The sequence below is a fragment of the Eleutherodactylus coqui genome, chromosome 3 (genome assembly GCF_035609145.1).
Source record: "Eleutherodactylus coqui strain aEleCoq1 chromosome 3, aEleCoq1.hap1, whole genome shotgun sequence".
NCBI lineage: Eukaryota > Metazoa > Chordata > Amphibia > Anura > Eleutherodactylidae > Eleutherodactylus > Eleutherodactylus coqui.
Window position 1 is genome coordinate 221,964,161 of NC_089839.1, and position 18,113 is coordinate 221,982,273.

The 18,113-nt window shown below is 46.1% G+C and overlaps 1 protein-coding gene across 5 annotated transcripts in view; it reads left to right on the forward strand.

The window, feature by feature from the left end:
- The window catches only part of ITPR1 (inositol 1,4,5-trisphosphate receptor type 1), a 123,670-nt gene that overhangs the window by 42,352 nt on the left and 63,205 nt on the right, over nucleotides 1-18,113 (forward strand). For all 5 annotated transcript variants that reach the window (XR_010791239.1, XM_066596959.1, XM_066596958.1 and 2 more), the window contains exons 5-14: nucleotides 7,297-7,412; nucleotides 8,449-8,535; nucleotides 9,695-9,853; nucleotides 11,302-11,400; nucleotides 11,820-11,903; nucleotides 12,818-12,964; nucleotides 13,848-13,943; nucleotides 15,695-15,849; nucleotides 17,349-17,448; nucleotides 17,529-17,689. Coding sequence is in view for 4 of the 5 variants with exons in the window: in XM_066596959.1 (XP_066453056.1) it covers nucleotides 7,297-7,412; nucleotides 8,449-8,535; nucleotides 9,695-9,853; nucleotides 11,302-11,400; nucleotides 11,820-11,903; nucleotides 12,818-12,964; nucleotides 13,848-13,943; nucleotides 15,695-15,849; nucleotides 17,349-17,448; nucleotides 17,529-17,689 (1,204 nt within the window). In the remaining variant the exon portion in view is untranslated. The remainder of the gene's footprint in view (nucleotides 1-7,296; nucleotides 7,413-8,448; nucleotides 8,536-9,694; nucleotides 9,854-11,301; nucleotides 11,401-11,819; nucleotides 11,904-12,817; nucleotides 12,965-13,847; nucleotides 13,944-15,694; nucleotides 15,850-17,348; nucleotides 17,449-17,528; nucleotides 17,690-18,113) is intronic.

Here is an 18,113-nt window from a genome sequence, read left to right on the forward strand (position 1 = left end):
TTTGTCAGTGTTCAATATATCTGCTTGCTGTCAGTAAGTGTAACGTTAATATTTCCACCCAGTGGCTATTTCTCACAGGTGTGGGTTTGTTAGTTGCATCCTTTCTAGACTATCATGATTGGACTCCAAGCAAAATATAACAAAAAACTATGTAAGGACAGCGCTCGCAGAGAGAATTCAATAAAAATAGCCTCTTTGGCTGAATAAGTAAGAGTAAACTTACCCGGTGTTTAGTGGGACCCTCATTAGGGACCCACTAACACCCCATATCCACGTGAGCTTTGAAAACAATGATTGATTAATCAATCCTCCTCCAGAGTTCCTCTTTATCCTGTCAGGCTAGAGACTAGGAGAGCCAGCAGATACTATCAAACATATCCTTGCAGGGATCCGTGTATAAACAATGAAAGTAAGTAGGAAAAAAAGACCTGCGCTCCTTAGGGAAAATATCCTCTGGTACCAAATAATAGATACAACCTCCGTTTATCAAGTACATACATATTAAAGTCCTAAGGACGAAACACGTCGTACGAAATAACGTCCTAAGGACGAAATGCGTCGTACGAAATAAACGGAGGTTGTATCTATTATTTGGTACCAGAGGATATTTTCCCTAAGGAGCGCAGGTCTTTTTTTCCTACTTACTTTCATGATTGGACCCCAGATTGATGGGTTTTACATTCACTGATACATTTTTGTGCATATCGCACTAACATGCTGGTGTTCTTCTGCTGCTGATCTCTCCTATCTGCTCTTGTATTTCATTTTCCCCCTCACCTCCCATTGAGGTCCCCCTCATCCCCCTCCTGTCTATCTTCTGCTTCGGGCTTTCCTGCAGCAGTTTCCTACTAATGTAAGCAGATTGCTCAGTGTCTTGGAACAATCCGACTCCTTTCTGGGATTCACCCTTCTTACCGTAAGGCTCCGGTATAAGATGTTCACAAGGACTCTGGGTTCCTGACAACAAAGAGGCTCATCAGAAATCTCCTGTCCTCCTTGAGTTTCCATGCCGAGGTGTAAAAGAGAACTGCACAAATCCAACTGTTACAAAGTGCCGTCTTCTCTGCGCCGAAATGTCTTACACATAGTCCTAGATGTTCCCTGCAGGGCTCTGGTTACAAAGTTCTATCTGTATCAAAGCTCATTACTCCTTAAAGGGCCAGTACACCTCAGGAGCAGAGCTTACAGTAGCTTCTGATGTCACACTGCTCTTATGCTATAGATGTACAGTATGTTAACAAAAGTATTAGCCCCCCCCCCCCCCCCCCCACCACCACCACCACTACTCCTGTGCTGTCCGGTGATGTGTGAGCATTAGGTATAAAGGAGAGGATCGCACATCATATCCCAGTATAGAAACCATCAGATGCCCCCAGGGGTAGAGCCAACAACTGGGTCTGGTAATGGGATGTCACCAATCCAATCAGTACGGGACATTGCACCACTCTGGGACCTTCCAGAGTCCCCTGTTGGCCATGTTATTGGGAGATGGAAGCCATCTGGTGTGTGCAGTGCAGCCATGTTCAGGGAGACCTCATAGACTGACAGAACGTGGACAACGAAGCCTTGTACCAGCTGTGAAGGCATCACGCACATCGTCTGCCCTCGTTGGGTCTCACAGGCCATTGGACCATCCATTAGCACCAGAACCATCCATAGGGAACAATGTGAAGGGTTACCATGGCCGAGCGGCTGCACACAACATCACAGCAGTGAATGCACAGCGGCGCCTGAAATGGTGCTTGGCACGTCGGACCATAAATGAGTGGAAGCAAGTGATGTGGACGGTGAATCACAATACTGTCTTCCGATCGGATGGCCGCACTTGTGTAGAAACTGTGCTCCAGGCAGCCACCACACCCAACTGCATCGTACCAGCAGTGGAGTTTAGAGGAGGTTCTATTCTGGTGTTTCTGCTGAAAAGCACTAGGGTCATTGTACCCATTGGCTTCACTATAACCAGACACATTCCAGTATGGACAGAGGAGGCATCTGCTAACACCAGGCCCTGCAATTGGTTGATAAGCAGGAGGTTGTCACTTGGGATCCGACCGATCTATCCTGAGGATAGACAATTAATAGTTTTGGACCATCTGTTTGCTTAAAAATGAAGAGTTTAAAAGTCGTGCAATGCTTCAAACATTTTTGAATTATCCCATACTGATCCTGAGTTACGTCCTCTATTATACTCCAGAGCTGCACTCACTATTCTGCTGGTGGAGTCACTGTGTACATTTTCATCCTGCACTGATCCCGAGTTACACTGAAGTAATTTAATATCCCTACACTTCTCCAGCAGAATAGTGAGTGCAGCTCTGGAGTATAATGTACATGTTGCTTATATATAGATTGTAATTTGGTGATCAGAGGTGGACGTTCCCCTTAATGCTCTACATTTCAGCAGCTGTGAAGACGTCTTCTGCTCTTTGTGCTGCAGACTTGATTCTGGGAGAAGCGATCTGGGCAGTGATCCGCAAAACCATTTGTGATGTAGAGGCTCTTGTGGATGTTCTGGTTGTGCATTCTAGTTTGCGGCTCTGGCTGGAGTCTTGTTGTACTGTCTAGCCTACACGGATTACAGAGCTCTGAAGATTTGCTGATCTTCTATTCCTCCTGTGCCATGCATTAACCTCAATTCTGCTGATTCCCGGCCGCTTCTCTGCTATCCGCGTCAGGGAATTGCACAGCAGTAATGCTGCAGTCCAACTCTGGCATAACTGATAGCAGGGGGTGGCGGATTACATTCCAGGGTCCTTCAGTCAGCTTCAGTTGGCTGATAATGGGGAACAATAGATTGCAATGGAATGAGGCACACAGTCTCTGGCCCTCTTGAGCCACCTTCATACATGCTGTAAAGGCTCTGAACTGGCTGCTAGTGGAATTGTTGCAGAAATTCAAGTGTTCAGTACAAGTATTGTGACCCTTCAGAAATCTCCTTCACGTGGTGTGAATGAATCCGCAGTATGTGAATGAGAGTTTGAAAATTTCATCTATTTTACTTCTACTGTAAATGTGGATGGGTCCATGCAGAAAATCCGCAGCAAGTCTGCTCCATGTGAACACAGCCTTAGGTCGCCTACAGATGGGCGGGTTGGATCCGGCTGCGAGGTTCTCGCCGCGGGATCCGACCCCCAGCGGCTGCAGGGAGGAGCGCATACTCACCCGCGCCCGGAGGCCCCGGCTCTTGCATGTGCCGGCTGCCGGGCAGCCTGCGCATGCGCAGACCGGAGCCGGCGGCCTGGTGAGTGACTTTTCTGTGCGAGGCTCTGCAAGCCCCGCACAGAAATAGGACATGCCGCGGTTTGTTTGCCGCGCGTCATTTCGCGTGGCCAAACCGCGGCCGTCTGCATAGGAGTATGTATTGTAATGCACTCCTATGCAGGCTTTCAGTGGTGGAAATCCCGCGGATAATCCCACCGCGTGATTTCCGCCCGTGTGCAGGCGGCCTTAGGGCTCATTCACACGGGCAGAATCACACTGCAGTCTGTGAATATGCAGCATATCCATAGACTAAGGGCTCATGCCCACAAGCATCGCGGATACGTCCGCAGATTTATGTCGCAGAAGTACCGCAATATAAACAACAAAGTGCCTGCTGGTGATCACGGATTTCCGCTGTCTCCATTAATATATTAATGGAGACTTCCTGCGGCGTAAATCTGCAGCAGAATTCCGCAGGTGAGCATTTAACAGGCAGAAAGCTATTGGGTTCAGTAGAACATAATAGCTGCGAAATTCACGTGCATTTTTCCACAGCGGGAAGCTCGTAGCGATTTCATCCATGGGCATTCACCCTTATGCTGGGTTCCCATGGGTCGGTTTTACCGCAACGAGATTTCCGCAGGATAAGCCTAGTTTTAAAACCCATGGCACATACCCACGGGTTTTGGAGCTGTTTCGCTGCATGCTTTTCCATTGCAACCAGTTCTTCCACATAGAAGCGAGGCCGCAACGGAAAAAAATAATTGATATGCTGCGTTCCAGGAATCCACGCCACAGTGCCGGCTAATGCCAGACTTCCCACGATGGATTGTTCACCTTGTGTGGACGCGATTTTTGACAAGTCTCGTATACATGGCTGGCTAATACCGGACGATCACTTTGTGCTCTGAGGGGGAAATGCAGAAGACAAGCGGGGACGCTTGTCTTCTGCATCCAGCTGTTCTCTGCTAGGAGCACCCGGCTATTACCCTGCTCGGAGCACTCGGCTGTATATGCAGAATACAGCTGGACCGCTGTGTTCTTCATACCCCGCCTGTGTTCAGGGAGCGGGATACAGCTGAAACAATAGTATCAGCTGTATCCTGCTGTGAATCCTGATAAGGCTCATCATTGTCTTTCAGCACACACAGACAAGATCAGCGATGGCTTAACGAAAACTGTTTAATGTCAGTGCAGTTAGACACAACGATTATCGCTCAAAAGATGGCTTTTGAGTGAGTTTTGAGCCATAACCGTTGTCTAAATGGGCCTTCAGACTCTTCTTGCCTGCATATTTTCGTCCTGCTTGTTTTGTGTTTTTTGTGTAGAAGAAAATATACAGCATTTAGGCACAAAGACCTTCATTTACTTTGCAGATGTATCATGCGTCTTGTACAGCCCCACTTACTTTAATAGTGTTTCAGAGCATAATACACCTCAAAATGGGATATGCTAGGTATTATATATATTTTTCATGTGCATTATAATGTGTGAGGGACCCAATAGAAATCAATGTACTACTAGCACTACATATTACATGGGCCGCATAAACCTGTGTGAGTGAGCCTTTGGAGATTTCTGTATCTTAAAGGGTCAAATGCTATCATCTGTGCCCTTGGCGTAGTCCGCAGGACTATGGTATAAGTATAGGGGATGCAGTTGCACTTGGGCCCAGAACCTATAGAGGGCCATAAGGCCTCTCTTCTCCAGATAGGGAGCCTAGTACAATGAATAATGCATTATAGTTGAGGGGGGGGGGGGGGGGGGGGGGCTCTTACAGACTTTGCATTGGGGCCCTGAATCTTGAAGTTGTGCCTCTGGTATAGTTTATAGGTGCTTCCGGCCAGGAGTAGTTGTACTTGACCCTGCCTCCTTTCTTGCCCAGTATCGGGTCTCTTCCAGACTGGATTTGATCCGGCATCTTCTTATTAAACCTCCATCTCCCTCCTCCTCTCCCTTGCAGGCAGCTAATTACCAAATAAGGGCAGCGGTGGACGCTCCCGCTCCATTCCCAGACAACCCTCGGATTCCCAGGCTGCATGACAAAGGGTTAACCCCTTCACATCTGCTAGGGGTCACACGCCTTTGTCTTGGTTTGGATTTTTAAGACCTGAAACAAACTTATTAAAAGTTTGTAAAACTGCAAAAAAGTTCTTAAGTTCTTTTGTAAAGTGTCAAAAATCCTCTCCAGCCGCACATTCTTGGATCTCGTGTGTCTGCAGTTTAAAATCTGATGGCGATTGTCATCTGTACCATCAGCTTAGTCAGGAGCAAGTGATGCTGTAGCCTAACTAGGCAGAAGCACCAGTCGAAAGGTGGGTGAGGAGCCCACGTAGGAGCTGAACTGGCAGCCATATTGGTTATCGGCCAAGTAAATAAAATGTACAACTTGACTGAAAGATCTGAGTACTTGGCTGTTCTGCCAAAATATTCAACCCCTGAAGGTTATTGTGGAACGTAGAAAACAAGACCACAAGTCCAAAGAACTTTATGGTTTGCCACAAAAATGTCTGTCTGGCTCTGCTGGGAAAGGATTTGATTCGGTTAGATGGCTGCAGTGCGTCCTAGTGGTGGTAGATGATGGTGGTAGTAGTCCTAGTGTGGTACTATTAAATGGAGCGGAACAGAAAAGTTATGTCATCACAGCTGGACTTCAATTTTGCAGATGACGTGAGAAGGTTCCTGTGGATCAGACTCTGTGAATCCACATTACATTGAGAAATCCAGCCGTCTGAGCGACTTTTAACGAGGTCCGGTCATCGGTGCTAGATTAGCTGGGGCCTCACTGCCAACCATGGGGGGTTTTCTTGTGTAACAGTATGCTGAGAATGGAGTGATTGAGGAAAAACATCCAGTGAAGGGGGATCCTGTGAAAGGACACAAAAAGGGGTCAGAAGGATGTCAGGAATTATTCTGACCTACAGGTGTTGCTGTCAGGAGAAGCAAATGCAACGCTGCTGCTCCAACACACAACTTGCCGTTCGTTAGCACGGATGGGCTATAACAGCAGACGACCAGTTCCGGCAACATTGTGTCTAAGAGAAACGGGAAGGAGACTCCAGCGGGCAAAACGGCACAAAACGTGTATCACTGAGCAGCAGAAAAACACCTCCTGATCGGATGGATCCAATTTCTGTTGCCCCATGCTGATGGGAGGCCAGAATTTGGCACAAGCAGCATGAATTGATGACCCCTTCCTGTCAGCTGGTCAGACCATGTCAGCTGATCTGCAGCAACGACAAGAAGCTTACTTTCCTCAGGGGCAGATATTCCCCGCAGAAGGATTTTATCAGTTAGTGGCATCTACACCATGAGGAATTGCTGCGGATCTGAAGGCCAAAGGAGTCCAAATGCGCTACTAGATGAGGGACTAATAAAGGGGGCGTTCAGTGTGAAATAAGTAGTGGCAATCTTGTGTATTTAGGTGGAGTTGTCTCCTAGGTGGTTGGTCGTGGCATGCATGGTTGGAGTTTATATCATCAGTATGAGGTTGTAGGGACTCATCCAGAGTCGTCCACCTGATTGGTTTCTGGATGGTCACTGATCAGGTGGGCTCCCTCTTGTCTGCCCCCTTGGTCCCTCCATAAATTAGTAACTGGAAGGGTCTCCCAACAGTACAAGCCCCACCACATTAATCAGCTTATTGAATAGTATCACATTGTGCACACTGAACCCCTTTTTACATAAAAATTTCCATGTTTTCTTTGCTTCTTCACCCCCCCCCCCCCCTTTTAGGGACTGTTCTGCACACTGAACTGTCAGCAAATGCTGCAGAGCATGCATATTAACCATTTCTTCCCTGTAGCTGCAGTCACCGCTGCTGATATTTTGTGACTTTTTTTTTTTAATCTTCGCAATTCATTTACTTGTCCCTGGACCATAAGCCGTCATATGCTCCAGCTGTCGGCCTATTATCTTCCAAGCCCCCCGCTAATCCCTCAACCGCTGCCTCTAATGTGCCCGTCCCTGGGCAGGATGCCCACCTCTGCTCTGTAGTGGCCAGGGGATCAATGAATGGGCTTTGTATGTACAGAACATTAGTCCTGAATATTGGGGGGGCTGCTCACTACTAATGTGTTGGGTCTTCTCTTCCAGACTGCTTGTTCAGGCTCTGCCCCATGAACAGATACTCTGCACAGAAACAGTTCTGGAAAGCAGCAAAGCCTGGCGCGAGTAGTACGACCGACACCGTCCTACTCAACAAACTACACGTAAGGTCCAGATGACGGGGTCTTGTATATCTTATGTAAATAAATGTTCCTGTCTGGGAGGATTCTAGGTTACTGCCCCTTGTGGTGATGAGCCGCTACAGCACACAATAAATGTCACCTAAGGACTCGCTTACATGAGTGTATCTTGTCTGCATATTAAGCAGTGCTAAAACTCATAAACGTGCATTGGGGTTGTGAATCAAACATGCGTAGCTCACACGTGTGAAATTACACATATGCTATTATAATCCATATTACAGATAGAACAGCCTCTATGGGAGCAGTAAAAATATGCAGTGGATATCCATGATGCATATGTATTTACACAGGAAGAAAGGAGAAATCTTCAGTTTTTCTTTTTTAGAATTTTTTTTTTTTGTGCAAATGCACATACACAAAAAAAAAACAAAATACACTGGGAATAAAAAAAAAAGCATTTTTGTTATGCAAATACACAGTATAGTACATGACTGCATCACCTGTTTGAGTGAGCCCTGGGGGTATTTTTCATATAAACTTTGTTAAAGAGAGAAAAATCCGACAACAATAAAGCTTATTTTAAGTGGCTTTATTCACATGTAATCTTTTCATCAGACGAACAGACCAAGCTAAAAAAAAAAAAAAAAAAAAATTGCAGCGCCCCCATGTTGTGATCTTCAGATGAAAAGCACCCATTCAGGTCTGTGGATGCAATACAGAAGAAACCGGATTGTGACCCATTTTCATCCCATGCAACAAAGTGTGCAAACTTTTAATTGTATAACTTGAACCATAATTTTATTTCTAGATTTAAGGGGGTGGGAGTTCTTCTTTTTTTTAATTTATTTTTTGTTTCATCATTTGGCCCATTATGGTGTCTAGCACATGTAAAAATCTGATGCGTAACAGATGCAAAGTCCACACACATCACAAATGGAAAAGTGTGAAAATCCCCCACACTACAATTTCTCAGCATTGAAGAGGGGCGGGGGGGGGGGGGGGGGCCTCCTTAAATATACCCTACGAATCTAACAAATATTCTACTTTTGTTTCCAAGCATGCTGCAGATCTGGAGAAAAAGCAAAATGAGACGGAGAACCGAAAGCTCCTGGGGACGGTCATCCAGTATGGAAACGTTATCCAGGTACCGTCCTAGATGACTTTGTATAAGTGACCTATAGGATGGACATTGGTGGGAGCCGCAGACAGATGGTGGCGGTTTGTCCATGTTGTGGCTGACGTCTACTGATAATACGTACACGTAGAATTGATCTACATCAAGACTGAGGACACTTGGTAACCGTCACGGGGATGATACTAGCAGCTGCTGTCTGTAGCCTTCTCTCCCAGATAAACGAGTAGTTCCTTGGCTTCTCTTCAGTTTTTCAAGGTAGCCACAGCAGACCTGACTACCCAATGCGCACTTTGTAGTGGTGATGCGTCAGTAGCTTAAGACTCTACACGCTACTCCGATTGGCCAGTGCTGATCACGTGAACAGCGTAAGCCAATCAGAAAGCAGACTGTACCTCAGACTAGCAATGATTGTGACGGGAACGATGTCGCCACCTCGAAAGCCTGAAGAGGAGTCAGGATCTAGTGGTTCTGTGGGAGAACTCCACAAAGGGAGATTGGCAGGGTCAGTGGGTCAACTTGCTTGATTCTGAGTTATAGTGCATCCTGTATTATACTCCAGAGCTGCACTCACTATTCTGCTGGAGTCACTGTGTACATACATTACTTATTCTGTACTGGGGTCTCTTCACCCATAGCAGAATATTCCACAACAGCGTTACGGAATTTGCCATCCTAGAATTCTGCACGTCTAACTGCAGATCTTGATGTGAAATTGCTGGCTGAATTCTGCCATTTTCAATTCTGCATCAAAATCCACATACTAACAGTGTGGCTTTTGGTGCTAAATATTCCAATGGAGGGCATATTCCGTCACACTGTTGCAGAAGATTCCATACTGTGTGGAGGCTCCCTTTATAATTCAGAGCTGAAATCTCCCAGCACTCGCTGCTTGTTCAGTGTGATGCACTTATAAAGTGACTTGGCTTCCTATGATGTCTATATATGATCTGGGGGTCTTAAGTTGGATAGAACACTTGGAAAGCAGAGGGGTCCACTGACAAAATATCATGTGCTCCCCCGTGAGTTGTACACTCTTCTATGGTGGTGCAGGACACAGACTGATACCTTTTTATTCTGGAGGCTCTATAGCCATGCAATGACACATTCAGCTCTGCTACATCTGTAGGTGACCATAAAGTAAATTTTTTTGTTTTTGTTTTCCCGCTAGTTGCTTCATTTGAAGAGTAACAAGTATCTGACGGTGAACAAGCGTCTCCCCGCGCTGCTGGAAAAGAACGCCATGCGAGTGACACTGGATGAGGCTGGAAATGAAGGCTCCTGGTTCTACATCCAGCCCTTCTACAAGCTGCGCTCTATCGGGGACAGTGTGAGTGCAGATGGGGGACATCACTGGTGCAGGCAATGTCTCCCTCCCTTATTACTCCACCTTGTGATGGCCTGCACAGCTTCCATGGAGCAGCCTACCTTCTAAGTGTCCCCCCCCCTCTGCCCCTTCCCCTCATTGTTCTTGCTGCAGCTCGAGTCTTAAGTGTTTGAGTAGCTGCTCAGCCTCGGGTCTCCAGCCCATTATTTGGGTCTGACTGAATACATTCTAATTCCCTCCTGTATCAGTCCGGACCCCGCTGCTCCCACTCTGCACCCCAGGCTGCTTCTAATGTCTCTGCTTATTGGAGATATTTAACGAGCGCCCGCCAGAGATGGCTGCCATTTAAGAATTGTGGTACAGAGTCTGCTGAACTATTAACCACTTCACTGCACTATCTGCTAGTCTACTGACATCAAGCTTCCCACAACCAAAAATCTCACTGAAAGTAGAGCTCTACGAATTCTTCCATCTTCTCTGCTATATGGGGCAGTATTATAGGGGGATATATTCTTGTCCGTAAGGGGTGGGCAATATTATAGGGGATTTATTCTTCTCCGTAGGGGGGGCGCAATATTATAGGGGGATATAGTCTTGGCTGTAGGAAGGGGAGCAATATTATAGGAGATATATTCTTGTCCATGGGTGGGGGAAGAAATATTATAGGGGGATATACTCTTGGGTGGGGGTGGGGAGCACAATATTATAGGAGGATATTTTCTTATCCGTGAGGGGGGAGCACAATATTGTAGGGGATATATATTCTTGTCTGTAGGGGGGAGGTTAATATTATAGGAGGATATATTCTTGTCCGTGGTGGTGGGCAATATTATAGGGGTATATGTTGTCAGTGGGGGAAGGGGGGAGCACAATATTGTAGAGGGATATATTCTTGTCTGTGGGGGAAGGTGGGTGGGGGGCACAATATTTGTAGAGGGATATATTCTGGTCTGTGGGGGAAGGGGGGGGCACAATATTGTAGAGGGATATATTCTTGTCCGTGGGGGGGGAAGGGAGGGGTCAATATTAGAGGGGGATATATTCTGGTTCGTAGGGGGGGGGCAATATTGCAGGGCGATAAGTTCTTGTCTGCCGTGGAGGGGGGGGACCCAATATTGTAGGGGGGATATAATCTTTTCGGGTGTGATGGGGAACACAATATTGTAGAGGGATATATTCTTGTCTGTAAGGGGGTGGGGGCAATATTGCAGGGGAATAAATTCTTGTCTGTTGGGGTGCAATATTATAGGGGGATATATCCTTGTCCTTGGGGGGACAATATTATAGGAGAGTATATTCTTGTCCGTAGGAAGGGGGGCAATATTATAGGGGGATATTATACGGGATGTATCCTTTTCTGTGGGGAGGGGGCAATAGTGTGTGTGTGTGTGTGTGTGTGTGTGTGTGTGTGTGTGTGTTCCTTGACTTGATGTGTTTTTTTTGTCTTGCAGGTTGTCATTGGAGATAAAGTTGTCCTTAACCCAGTAAATGCTGGGCAGCCTCTTCATGCCAGTAGTCATCAGTTGGCAGATAACCCGGGATGCAATGAGGTTGGTACTATGGAGACAGATACATTCACTTTCCTGATGTGATCTCCTAGCTGAGGCATCCCCTGTTAGTATATAGATTAAACGATAACTGTTGGCTCCATCTTCAGAATACATCCAGTTGGGGTTCTGGCCTTGTCCTGCAGCTGGTGACTGTAGGGGTATATAATGATGTAACACTTGCATACATTAGTTGAAATGAACATGGTAGAACGTGTCACGCTGGGTGAGGCATCATCTCGGCATAAATCCTGTCTGAGGGAACCTGTTGCCCTTAGTACTCTGGTAAAACGAAAGAATCGCTGCGATTGGTTGCTATGAGAATAGAATGCTGTGCTGTGAATGGTTGCTATGGGCAACACAAACCTCAGTTTCATAAATCTGCTGCTTGGTTTTTGAGTAACTTTCTCTTTCGGCTGCAGGTGAATTCTGTGAATTGTAACACAAGTTGGAAGATCGTCCTGTTCATGAAGTGGAGCGACAACAAGGATGACATCCTGAAAGGGGTGAGTAGGTGATGACTGGGACAGCTACTGGTCATGTGGCTAAACCTGCTTCATGACCCCTCAGCAGACCTGACTTCCAGCACTGGAGTGTGGTGTTCCCTGTGTAGATGCTCCACCGGCTGCAGGAGCGTCAGGACCTCCTTGACATGTGAATGACAGTGTCACTGGCCACCTATATTGCATTGCATAGAATCCAGTCTGAAAACTTTTAACCCCTTGACCTATTGGCCAATCCCCCCCCCCCCCCTTTCCTCTTCTCTACTCTCAAAAATTCAGGTGTTTTTTTTTTTTTGTTTGTTTTTTTTACCTTTTATGGAATTTGAACCAGTCAGTGTTAATACAACATACTGAAATATTATTCTACAGTGCATAAACAGTCATTCTATTAAGCCTTTAAGAATCTTCACAAGGGAACAGCTGTCCATGATCTAGTCATGGGTGAGACGTTTGGGTGGCAGAGGGAGCTCCCTCCCTCTGTTACGCCAGTTATATACTGCTATTAAAGAGCCCCCTCCTTACATGTATGTCAGATGTGAGTGGGGTTTGTAAGTTAGATGTTGCCAAAGAATTAAGCCTAAACTAAAGAATGATTCTAATTGAAAGCCTCATCTGGAATTTCATGCGCTTTCAGTAATATCCTTCAGCTGGGTCTCTATAGAGTCTATGAAGTCTATTTTTCGGTTCTCCAGACGTTCATATTGAGCTTCAGGCTGCCAAACTGAGGGAGAAGATAGAAATTGAGTTCATTTTGAGCTTCCTCTGCAGTACAGGAGGTGGAATATCTCACTCTATTGTCTCCCCACTTGCTATAGGGTTTGAGGGGAAAAGCTGGTGGGGCTTGGGTTGTCTGTGATAGATCTGTGCTGCCCCATTAATTGGCACCTACATGGGATGATCTTTGTTTTCCTCTACAGGGGGATGTGGTGAGACTATTCCACGCTGAGCAGGAGAAGTTCCTGACGTGTGATGAGCACAGGAAAAAGCAGTATGTTTTTCTCAGGACGACGGGGCGCCAGTCGGCCACTTCAGCTACTAGCTCTAAGGCTTTATGGGAAGTAGAGGTAAGTGGTCCTACTCCTCATCCTCCAATGTGGTTCTATTGCCCCACCTTCGTGCATGTGCTGAAGACCTTTTTGAGTCTTTGGTATTTTTGGATGTTGGAAACTTCTTCCAATGGATAGAAAGTTTCTGACTTGTTTCAGGGTTCTTTATAAAACCTGAAGAGCACAAAACTTTAGGCTGATAGAAATATCCTGATGTGGAACCTCTTTATTCTTCCATGGAAGATTTAACCAAATGTCTGGAGCTGTGAGCAGAATGGACTGGCTACCTTTTTAAGGGTGCGTTCACACAACTGAATTGATGCAGAAAATCCGCTTCAATAGTGTATCAATTTGCAAAGCTGCTGCGGATCCACTGCACATTTCAGGTCCTAGCAGTAGCTAAAGGGCTAACTGGATCACCTAAACACACCTAAAAATGGCCACTCACTGCCTGTACATAACTGTGCTACCATCACATCCTGTGAACACACTGTAGCCTGAAGGGCCTGTATGCTTCAGGTCAGCCCTAATTGATAGTGTTCCTTGTCAATAAGGTGACTAGTGTGTAACCTTGTGGACCCTCAGTGATCAGCTGGTAAGTTTGCAGAAAGTCTCCCCCCCCCCCCCCCCCCCCCCCCCCCCCCATCCTCTTTCCCCCAACCAAAGGGTAAATGTCACATTAATGTCCAGTCATATTAGTGGGATGTCTGTGTATTGCAGGATATTACAGGTCTTCCAGAGATGGAGAAGTTCTTTACAACCCCGCTACTGAACAGGGGAGTCTTCTATATTGGAGAATTCCCTATTGCAGTGTATGACTGGGTTTTCTGAACTGGCAACCCCCCCCCCCCCCCTTAAGAGAACTGTTCCATCTTACATGATCTTTAAATCTGTCTTCTAGGTGGTACAACACGACCCATGTAGAGGGGGCGCAGGATACTGGAATAGTCTGTTCAGGTTCAAGCATCTCGCCACTGGGCATTACCTGGCAGCAGAGGTGAGTAACTCCTCCAAGGAGGCTAAAGGCTACTATCGGTACCCAGACTCTGTAGAGGTAACTGAAGATGGTCGGGGCTCAGGTGCCTGTTGTAAACCCTGTTGAACATTGTGCCCACATCCTAGGCTCCCTTCAGGCCCTCCCGTGTGGGTAAGGCTCACTTTCCGGTTCTCTTTCCCCAGGTAAATCCTGACTATGATGCAGGTTGCCTGGAGTCTGAGGTTTCTGTAAGTAAAAGGCTAGCAGATAGAGGATCCTTGTCATCCTATAGCATGGTCACCGGATGGTCGCCAGCTTGTTAACCCATCCCTGCCCATTGTTTCCTCCTTTCCTTGCATTTTGCCTGGCATCTGCTTTCTTGCCCATTTCATGACCCACTTAGTGAAGGAAAGCAGTATGCCCCATATGCATGGTTTTCATTGCCAACTCTTGCTCAGAGTCCACCGCAGAGCTCTGAGATTAGCGACTCTGCTGCATGGACAAAGCTCTGGAGTCTCCAGTGGTGGTTTCTTCAATATTTTTCTATGGTGGCATATGTCACCGGTGAGAAGGGGATTTAACGGTGTGCAGTCTCCAGAGCGTGTGGGAGAACACTGCTGTGTGTTTCGCAGGGGAAGGGGGTTGTTGAGAGGGTACACTAGCCACATACGACCATTGTGCAGCATTTTTATTCTGGTCTGGTGCCATGCAGAATCTCACAATGGTGAAATGTTTCAGTCCATTATAGCTTTTCTTTCAAGGCAGTTAACCCCTTTGTGACTGCAATATGCCTTTTTCCTGACCTCCCTAATGGGCTTTAAAGCTGAACACACTACTTTTTTTTTTAAAGCAGTGGCTTGGCTGACAGCAGGAGCCTGGCTGTCAAATAGCCAGGAGATGAGAAACCTCAGATCCTGGCATGTTTAACCCCTTCAGTTTAACATGTTACAACTAATGATAACTGCAGCATATAAGCAGATGACCGGGGAAGGGGGCTCCTGTTACCCTTTGGTATCTTGTGATAGCACTGCAGGGAACCAATGAGTTACCGTGGCGGCTGGAAGCCTCATAAAAACCGCCATATTTACCATGTAACTCGGGCTACTGGGTCCTGCCTCTTGCAGATTCTAGTAAGCTGCTGTCATAGGATAGTACACTACATTACTTCTGTACTGCACTTTCCAAGCCTTATTTGACAATTTTAGTCCTCGAAGAGGACTTCAAGATGCGATTGTTCAAAGATATATATATATATATAGATATATAGATATATATAGAGATAGATAGATAGATAGATATCTAATTTTTTATTTTCTCCATCTCCTGTGTGGTGGTTTCTCCATAAAGCGCGTAATCTGTATTACCGTGTCCATAAGCACACAGACTATGAATTTATCACACCTGGTGAATGCAGTAAAAAATTTAGAGTAACTCCAGAACTGCTATTTTAGATTGCTTTTTATTGCATTTTTGGGAGGTGAACAAAAGTTGCATGTACCTCAAACTGTAAGATCTCATATTTTGCAGGAACGGGTGTGATTTATGTCAAGTTATGGATCTTGTGGGTCCATAAGGCACAAATGGGCTGGTCACAAAGGGGTTAAAATTGCAGAATGATGGATGACTTCTATCTGGTATTAAGGATGAACCAACTTTTTTCATTTGTGCAAGTATTTTTGTCCATTTCTCCTCGGCGCTCCAGATCATGTGCATATTAAACATCACACATCTGAAATTAGCCCCTAAATCCCTTGACAAATCTCACTTATCAGATGGATGCGGAACAAGACCCAACCCGCGCCAGGATCTGTATAGAGTCTGAGAAGATTAAGTGCACACTGGTGTCGGTCCCTGAAGGCAATGACATTTCCTCAATCTTTGAGCTGGACCCTACCACACTCCGAGGCGGAGACAGCCTGGTACCAAGGTACAAGACTACATCTACTGTAGCAGCGGGTGGCAACATGGAGGTGTTTTGTGTCTTGTACCTCTTGTATGTTTGAAGACTTTCTGGACCCACTGTAGCATATACAGACCCTCTAAACTTTTTCTGTATAAATTCTTTATAAACTTTGGGGTGGATGCAGAAAAAAGAGAAATTTGCTTATCGGATCAAAACCCGGGAAGCATGTGGGAAAGGAAAACGAGAAACCGTTTCTCTGCAAACATGCAGAGCATTAGAATAACCAATTAAAGTGGACGATTCTGTTTATTATCCAAGTGACAACAGAAGGGTAGAAGTCTTTGTAAGTTTTTAAAAAATGAAAAACTTCCATTTTGCATTGACATAAGTATTCACACCCTGTACTCAGTGCTTAGTTGAAGCCCCTTTGGCAGTGATTCCAGCCTTTGGTGGTCTTGGGGATAATGCCACAAGGTTTGCCCACCTGGATTTGGTGATATTCTGTCCTCTATCAGGTTAGATGGGGGCCATCTGTGGACAGATGTTTTCAGATCTCTCCAGAGAAGTTCGATTGAATGTTCTTGAGTGGCCCAGCCAGAGCCCTGACTTGAACCCAGAATTGTCCCTAAGCCCCTCCCCAAGACGTAAGGCTTAGAGGCTAAAAAGTTCCATCTAGGTGTCGTCAGAGCAGAGAATCTTGTTACTTGCAGCTTGAGGGTGCTTTTTGGTAACTCCAGGAGAAGCTTCTTTCTGGCTGCTCCACCATAAAGCCCAGATTGATGGAGGCTGCAATGATGGTTGACCTTCTGGAAGTTTCTCCCATCTGCACACAGGATCTTTGGCGGTCAGGCAGAGTGACCATTGGGTTCTTGCTCACCTCTTACCAAGGCTCTTCTGCCCCTTAGTTTGGTGGGTCAGCGGCTCTAGGAAGAGTCCTGGTTCTTCCATGTAAGAATTATGGGGGCCGCTGGGCTCTTGGGAACTTTCAGGGTAGCAGAAATGTTTTTGTAGCTTCTCCAGATCTGTGCCCCCACACAATCCGGTCTCTGAGCTCTACAGGCAGTTCTTTCCTCATGGCTAGGTTGTGGCTCTGATATGCATTGTGAGCAGTGAGACCTTATATTGACAGATGGGCGGGTTGGGGGTACTTTTATGTCCAGTCAGCTGAATTTGCCATAGGTGACGCCGATCAAGGTGTAGTAATATCTCAAAAATAACCAAGAGAAATAGAAGGCCCCCAGAGCTAAATGTCAGGTGTCATACCAAAGAGTGTCACGGCAAAATGGTACTAATCTTTTTGTAAAGGTTTTAAAAAAACAAACTTCCATTCTGTTGTCACTTTTTGTCATTATGCGGTACTGAATACAGAATGAGGGGGGGGGGGGGGGGCAAAAAGCCACAACTTTACAGTATAAAAACTGTCAAGGGGTCTGAAGACTTTCCGCACCCACTGTATATTTGATTATAAACCTGTTGTTGTATTTGGGTCAGATATGGCTTATTGTGGCATTTCCTTCTTTCAGAAACTCTTATGTCCGACTGCGACATCTTTGCACAAACACCTGGGTCCACAGCACAAATAGTCCCATAGACAAGGATGAGGAAAAACCAGTTATGCTGAGGGTAAGTGATGCCTGGTAGACTTCTCACTTGTGACCACAAGCCCTCCAGTCAGGACACAGGGTTCACACTTGTCTTTTTAGATTGGTACGTCTCCCATAAAAGAGGACAAGGAAGCCTTTGCCATTGTTCCGGTGTCGCCCGCTGAGGTACGGGATCTGGATTTTGCCAATGATGCCAGCAAAGTTCTGTCTTCCATTGCGGGAAAGTTGGAAAAGGGAACAATCACCCAGAATGAGAGGAGGTGAGAGGTGTTCGGTAATGGGGTGTGGAGGGACCCTCCGTTGGGTTGTCTACAACTTGTGGCTCAACAGCTATAGTGACACTACAACTCCCAGCATGGTGGCAGCTTTCAGAGAATGCTGGGACTTTTAATTTTGCATCAAGAGGGGGAGAAAAGGGGGAAGACTTACTAATCCTGTCTAATAGTTGATGCAAACTTGGACTAAACAGGCTTAGTTTGCACCAAAATTTTGACATGCAAAGTGTGATCTTAAGGGGTTATGGGTTCAGGCTCTGACATGTATGCATTGTCTACCCCCACTCCTCTCTGCCAAAAGAGAAAGGGGGAGAAAAAATAGACTTATTAGAAAATATCTGTAACATAGCGGTTCTGCTGTAGTGTACTAAATAATATGGTCCCCATATAAGTCACATACCAGCTCTAC